At 37.0% G+C, this 7,800-nt stretch overlaps 1 protein-coding gene across 1 annotated transcript; it reads right to left on the bottom strand.

Moving 5' to 3' along the window:
* Positions 1-506: 506 nt before the first annotated feature.
* LOC129240065 (putative nuclease HARBI1) lies at positions 507-1,803 on the bottom strand. Its single transcript, XM_054875533.1, has 3 exons — positions 1,343-1,803; positions 1,143-1,286; positions 507-1,090 (listed from the first exon to the last, which is right to left on the bottom strand). Exons 1-3 carry the CDS (start codon positions 1,503-1,505, stop codon positions 927-929), a joined length of 471 nt encoding a protein of 156 aa, XP_054731508.1. The 5' UTR covers positions 1,506-1,803; the 3' UTR covers positions 507-926.
* Positions 1,804-7,800: the final 5,997 nt, after the last annotated feature.

Raw genomic sequence — 7,800 nt, 5'->3', positions numbered from 1 at the left:
AGAACTTCGGCTCGTCACAAGGGAGATTCGGCAGCTGAATTCTGCACAATCATTTTCCATCTTTTCACACACTTGTCCAACTAGTTGTTATTCAGACGGCAACGAAGTGACATTGTGTTGATGTTTTTCTTATATCACCAACACAATCTCAGTTTTTTCGTAAACCCTTTTGCGTTTTTATTCTGTCAACTGCGCTCAAAGCCGACTAACGGTCTATTAAAGAGCACACCTTTAAAAATCTGTTCAACTTGGTTTTTCCATTAGCAGTTTAGTTCGGTCTCTTTTATGATGCGCTTAGTCGATTTTTAGTAGGTTCTTCTATGATATCTGTTGTTTTTTTGAGAGCAAAATGGAAATATTGTTGGCACGATTTTTTTTTTATTATAATTTGATAGATAGTTTCATGGTATTTATTTTTTGAAGATAATATGCGGCATATGTCTACCGCGGGCCACGGGTTACATCGAATAAATCCAATTTTTTACTACTTTTTCTAATTAATCTGGGGTGGCTTTCTGTAATTCGATATCGAGCAAAAACGATAGTCGAAGTATCGTTTTTGCTTTCTGTAACAAAAAATGTCGTAGCGTTACATCGAACGTTCGATAGATACAGCTCGACATCACTTTTGCTCTCGTTTTCATTTTCTCAGCTGTTTATTTCTTCAACTGAAATGTGAAATCGCATTGCTAAAACGAAAAATAAATTAATAATGAGTTACTTTATGTATATGATAACTTTAAGCTTAGTTTTTTACCTTTTATAAAAAGAAAGACTTATATCTGAGAAATGAAGTACAATTTTTTGTTATACTTAAAAATTTTTATTTAATTTAACAGCAATAAAATGAAATCTTTACATTGCTGATTGGGAAAGATGGTCTTTTATTCTATTTGTTATCCTCTCTGATAATCTATTGCTTATGTCTAATTGTGTACATTCGAACAGTCCTTCCTTTCGTTGCTGAATTGATATGGAATATTTCTATTGATGCATACATTGTGAAGAGCGGCGCACACGTTTGCAATTTTTGCAACCAATGTTGGGTTGTACCTTGGCTTTCTATCGTCCGATAATATTCTCCAGCGGCCTAAAGTGAACAATGCAATTAATATTGGTATATTTACCTTTAATACAGGCACCTTTGTATACGCCAATGCCTCTTTCGACAATGATTCTAGCCTTACTGTGAATGTCGTTGAAAATACATTTGCCTACGTCGGTCTTATTTTCGCGTAATCGATACGGGGTCATAAGCCATGGCTCAAGAGGGTATCCAGAATCCCCTAAAAATATACATATTTATTCCCATCACTTAATTTTTTCCTATTTAATTACTCACCTAATAGCCACGTACTTGTATCTCCATTATTATAACGCGGCTCTATTACCTTCCTCTCATTTGAGGCTTTCCAAACAAAGGAATCGTGCGCAGCCCCTCCGTACTGTGGAATCACTCTTTGCACGGCTGGAAGTTTTTTTCGAAAGATATCCATTGGTTGCATAGAGTTTCTTCCATCGACGATAATGTGCTGCGAAATATCTTCGACAGAGTACTATGCCCCATTGCTGCTGTGTGTGCGCCGCCAGTTTGCCACTGGTAACCGCCACCTGCTAATATCTCCAGCGTTGCAGCTAGCCTCAAAATTGGAGGTATATATGTACTCCTAAGTCCTTCTGTAAGGTTTATTTCACAAAGGACGTACATAAAAACCTCCTTGGTCAGTCGGTATTTTGTTTGGAAGCTGTGCAAAAGAAATACTTTGATATTTACTTAATGAAATTTGTATTAATCTTACTATAAATCGGATTGGATTCGACGCATCGCGTATTCTCCTTCTATTTATTGAAGAGTTTTCTTCATTAAAATCTTCCAATATTAAAAAATAGCGCCAATTGTACATATTTACTTTTAATTTTTATTGCTTTCGTGCACTTTTTGACAACTATAAACCACTTTCCAAACACTTCCGAAAATATGAAAACGATAGTACAAGTATCGAAATACGGGAACCAAAATGGGATCGTCGCGCATTCGATATCGAATTAAAGTGTCGAGCAAACGAGTGTCGACTATCGAATTACAGAAAGCCACCCCTGGCTGTATGGCGTCAATGGCCTGAATGTTGCAATAAATAAAAAAAATCAGTCAGCATGAATCTGTAGCGCCCGCCAATTCAGCGTAACGGCAGCCCCTTCCTCATTTAAAAAGTTAAACTCCATACAAAATAGACTTAGGGAATTGTGGAAACGTCGTGGTTACCCTACAAGCTACTGAAACCCCGCATACTTTTGAGAATTTATTTGAAAATTTTATAAATAAACGAAGACTTTTGGAGTCTTTCATTTTTGCTTTTCAAATAAAATCTATTATTTATCTTTTAAAAGGTGTGATTTAAAATAAATCAGGCGTTTAATTCAATAAAATGTTGTGTTAGTGTCACCATATTAGTTAGAAATAGGAAACATTTATTTCAAAAACTTAAACACTTTTTAGAATAACACACCAAATGAGCGGAGCGTAAACTTATGACTTATGTACACTTAACATTTTGGCATTTCGAAACAGTTAAGTTTTTGTTTTTACTACAATACTTGTTCAGATGCTGCTGATACTTTGCTTTATAACAATAAGAATATTTTGTATTTTCTGATCTTTTGGTGATCGCGGCTAAGCAAACTTCGCTCACTGTATATAAAGTTCGGCTCAGACTGAATCCTAACATTTTTTTAAGTGCTTCTGTCTTCTTCTTAGGCTTCGATGGTTCTTCTTCTGAAGTCGAGAATGGAGAGTAAAATTTCAATTCCGTGCAACGTTTTGGGCATTTTCGTTCCGTGAGAGAGAAAAAAGTTATATATGTAGAGGAAAAAGAGGGAGAGAGCTATACCTGATATATATTTTAGATACACTTGAGGCTATTTTTCCTGTGTTTTTCCTTGTGGTTGCTAATTTCTAGTGAAAGATACCACTGCCTACTTTTTGGCGCTTGTTTGATGGTGCAAACTTCTAGGAAATATATTTTTGGTGCCTGCTTTTTGGCGTTATATATCTTTGGTGCCGACTGTTTGGGCCGTTTTTTGGTCCCAATTTTTTTGGCGTTTTTTTTTTGGTGCTTACTTTTTGGCGCTTATTTCCGTTTCCTGGCTAGTGCTTGTGCGTACTATAAAGTGCTATCCATTCGGGCGTCGGATTTATTGATATTTCCTTGCGGTAATTTATGCCGATGCTGTGGTTCTGGAATCGCTACGTTTGCGCGGGTGATAAACGCTCGGAGTAGTGCGCGTTGTTGCCACGGTTTGTCTCCGGCGTTTACCTACACCGGTCTACCCTTCTCCGGTTTTTGTAAATTTTGGCAAATATTGTGAACTTATTTATCATTCTCATATCTCATTCTCTCTTGGGTCTCTCTCGGGTCTCTCTCTCTCTCATTCTTTGCCTGCCTCTTTCTATGTCTACAAGCACTTTTTTTTAATTTCTTCATTCATTGCGCACTTACAAACCTACCTACCTCGTGCCAACCACACAGCGTTTTCATGCGACAATCATAGATATTTCCGATGTATTAACGCCATAATCTGTTTAGACTTGCTGTGGAGACTTAAATCGATCCTTGCAGTTCTTTAAATGCGGATTTATGCTTCCGATTTCTGCACATACATTTAGTATAACATTTTTCAAGTTAGTAAGGCGTAGACAAGTTTTTGTTATCTGTTTTGAAATCCATTTAAAGTTTTATTCAAAATTTTGTTAAACATAAATTTATCGTTCTGTGAGAGGACATCAATTTATAAAAGTTTGCTCTTTTTAACTGAGCTGTTGTTGTTGCCAAACAAAAATCGGCTAGTACTCATCAAAAATGTTTGTACGTCAGGCAAAATTTTGCTTAACGAAAAAAGGTCGGAAATAAGTTCGTACAAAATTTGTGTGCAAACTTCAGACGTAATACGAATTTACAAAAAAGAATAATATATTTCTTCACCATTTCAAGCAAACTAGCAGCCTACAAAAATAACCATGTACGTATGTATGTTTGTGAACGCAGAGATCATTTGAATTTTTCATGCCTTGCCAGCAATTTCAGGATGGTGCCGCGACTTTGCTCTTCCAATTCATTTACTTTGCCAGAATGCAAGCGTTTCCGTTTTGCTTGTGACGCAATTGCTTGCAGGGGTCTATCCTCCTACGGATTTCTGTACTCTACATCACCACTGTCCTTACTATATTTTCTCCTTCCTTTTGCTGGGAGCAAATGTACACCATGTCCCTAAACTTGTAATATAATTCATAATTTATGAGCTTTGTAGATGAACGAACTATTTGTCACGTTTTCGCTTCCTTGCTTGCTGATGTCACTATCAGTTGGCGGGCGTATAAGCTACAGCATTGTGACAACGGTTGCAACAATGTTCAAGTGCCACGAGTAACCGTTACTTTAGCAGCAATTTTTGTTCTACATTTTTTTTATTCTTCTTTAGTGCTGTGTCTTCATTATTTATTATATTCTCTTTTCTAGTTTTTGTCCAGATAAGCTCCGGTAGAAATTTATGTAATGCTTTATCCTTTAAGCTCAATTGGAAGCTTTTGAAAAATGCTCTTTGTTACAGTTAAATTCTGGTTTGAGGATTGAAAATATGTAAATTACGTGGCAAAGTAGTAAATAAAAATTGTGTGGAACATAACGAAAAACATTAAAAAATTAGTTAATCTCCTCTTTTGCTTTTTGCTATAAAAAAAGGTGGTAAGTTCAAGTTACAGTTATATGCCATTGCCGCTTTCACTGTTTTGCTATCTCGGCATCGCATTCCACCCTACCTTATTTTATATTCTTTTACTTGTTACTTCTACCAAAATTTAGTGGAACGTGCTGTAACGTAAGTAATGCGTTTTGGGCAGCGGAAGCTCCATTCGAAGCGAGCATACAACTCGTACGTGATACTAAATTTTTGGCTTTTTCGTTTTTTTTTTTTATAAAAGTTACTTTTTCGCTTAAATATTGCGGAATATTGCACTAAGAGGCCAGCTGAGAAGCACAAATCAGTATCTTAAACTAATGAAGGAAAGAATTCCTAACTCTTGACACTTCTTATTTTTGAGTTATTTTGCAATTATTTTCGTAAATTCTATTGCAACTATTATTTCTGTGCTGTCTGGGCAATGGCTGTTGCCCGTATTACAGGAACTATGCCTGCATCTTCGATTCTCTAGTGAATTTGGGTGCCAGCTCAACAATTTGTAGGAAATGCACAAACGACCTTTTAAGTTGGATCAGTTAACAGAACGCCCCTAAAGTTTTTTTTTTTACTGGTGAGCTTGTTGGTGTTTTTCTGTCGGCTAGCTGTCGCCTGTATTCATAAAGAAATAGCCTTTGGATTTCCCGGTGCGGCTGCTGTTGCTGCATCACTGGCGATTGAATTGGTCCACTCGCGTTTATCACCTCTACACAGTCGTACTGATGTGGTAATTATGGCAAATTTTTTTTTTTTTTTTTTTTTTGAGCTTCTATTACGCCCCTTGTTCTGGCTCGGCTGAGATTGCCGCCTTAGCAGTTCTTCGATATTTGATCTTTCGCCAAGTTTCTTCGCTAATCCATTCCTCCTCATTTCGCGTACGTTACGCCTAAAACAGTTGAGCCTGATTCCAGATGGTTTCGGAAGAATCGTTAGCGTTGGCGGTCAATTGCTCGCAAAGCCTAACTTTTTCCACAAACTCACGGCATCATTAACTTTGGCGCATAGTCCACATAATTGGCGCTTAGGCAAAAATAATAACAATTTTGCAATTATTTCCCTTTTTTGCTAATAAAGTGGGTTCTATTTTCATTGTGGTAATAAGGAAGAAAGTGAAGAGTATTTCAAATGCCGTGGAAAACAATGAAATAGGCCTTTAGTCCACCGAAAATTGATTACACTTTGTAAGGAAAAAAATGTGTTGCTAAAATTTATAAATTTACATAATTAATTTACAGTTTCAATAAATGTTTTCGCTTGAGCAAATCAGCACTTGTGCCTGTCTCGGATTTAGCTTATCAAACACCTTCGGAAAAGTAGCCGGTTATTGGTTCTGAAGGTGAATCAAATATTTTCGTTCGTCGGCGGCCGCCGTAGCCGAATGGGTTGGTGCGTGATTACCATTCGGAATTCACAGAGAGGTCGTTGGTTCGAATCTCGGTGAAAGCAAAATTAATAAAAACATTTTTCTAATAGCGGTCGCCCCTCGGCAGGCAATGGCAAACCTCCGAGTGTATTTCTGCCATGAAAAAGCTCCTCATAAAAATATCTGCCGTTCGGAGTCGGCTTGAAACTGTAGGTCCCTCCATTTGTGGAACAACATCAAGACGCACACCACAAATAGGAGGAGGAGCTCGGCCAAACACATAACAGAAGTGTACGCGCCAATTATATATATATATATGTTGTATTCAGCGCATGTGTTTTAAATGTATTCTACACCACAAGCAATTCATGTGCGTACAACAAGGCTGATGATCGATTACCAGGTTTGGCCTTCAGCTATGGTAAAAAACGAAATTGAGCAAGTAAATTTCGACTGTCACGTCATTGAGGACTCCGCTCATTTCACACGAATTCACAGATACTCGTCCAATCAGACGGCAACAAAGCAACCCTACAAGACAGCTGACTATCATTTAAGCACTCATCATATTATCATCATCACTATCCTCATCCAACTACACATTTTTGTTCTAGCCATGGGAAAGTGCCCCTTGTCGGTCTGATATTCTATCTCTCTTTTACCAATAGCAGTTTCTTATAACTGAAAAATATATCTACTATGCTCTAAAGGCCAGGCAACTTCTCATTTTTGTTCTCAACAAGTAGTCAGTACAAACTCTTCAATAACTCCTCATTTTCATTAAAAATTAATCAGGCTGAGGAGTTTCATTAAAATGTTTTATTTAGAAATTATAAAATTTATATTTTACGGAGATTCGAACTCACGAATTTTCAAGTTTTAGCCAAGCATTTACTAATTCGGCTATGGCGACCTTACAACAACAGCAGCCAAATTTAACACTAGAACTTTTTTCAGAGCAGCCACATTATAAGCACACAAATGAGTTGCCTTGGCGTTTAAAGTACAGTAGCTAATATATATTTTTCACTTATATGAAATTGGTATTGGTAAAAGAGAGATAGAATTCACACCGAACAGGGGAAAAGAATATCAAATGAAATATTTGATTTCCCCATTAAAAAATGTTGTATATGCTGTTGTGATAATGCGCATGTATTAGAGAATAATAAAATACTTGTAAATGTGTTGGAATTTTTGTCGAAAGTGCTCAGCACTGTCTTGTAGGGAACATTAGCGAAGACTGTGTTGATTGTTTTCGTACATCACCCACACTACCTTAGTTTGTTCTTAAGCAACCAGATGCGATGACCCCGATCACGTCAGCCAATCAGTTGTTTCTTTCGAATTAGCTAAGAGCCAGTTAACGGTCTGATATTGGTCAACCTACTGAATTTTTTCACAATGTGTGTACAACATTAGTTCAAAGTAGCACTTTTTGTCGCTCTCACGCTCCCACGCTCTCTCTATTTCTCCCGGCATCGATAATTGTCTAAGGTTTGGTGCTCTAATCAAAAGATTCCTACTACTTTATATTTTTGGAAGTTGAGTACTTCTAGTTGGAATGCATCATAAGCCACTTTATTGTCAAAAATACTGCCTTTATGGTACATATTTAAAATTTATGAGGGGGTATAGCCCATATAAGGAATGCACGAAATTTTTTGCTATTCGGAGAAAATGCGAAATGTCGCCAGGAAAAATAA

Source organism: Anastrepha obliqua, chromosome 3, assembly GCF_027943255.1.
Source record: "Anastrepha obliqua isolate idAnaObli1 chromosome 3, idAnaObli1_1.0, whole genome shotgun sequence".
NCBI lineage: Eukaryota > Metazoa > Arthropoda > Insecta > Diptera > Tephritidae > Anastrepha > Anastrepha obliqua.
The sequence above is the reverse complement of the archived record's forward strand: the minus strand, read 5'-3'. Positions and strand labels throughout refer to the sequence as shown.

Coding starts and splice junctions, on each gene's coding strand:
- LOC129240065 (XM_054875533.1), bottom strand. CDS start 1,505: ATGCAACCAATGGATATCTTTCGAAAAAAACTTCCAGCCGTGCAAAGA. Junction 1,287..1,342: donor TACAAGTACGTGGCTATTAG/GTGAGTAATTAA, acceptor GTATATTTTTAG/GGGATTCTGGATACCCTCTT. Junction 1,091..1,142: donor AGGCATTGGCGTATACAAAG/GTGCCTGTATTA, acceptor TGTTCACTTTAG/GCCGCTGGAGAATATTATCG.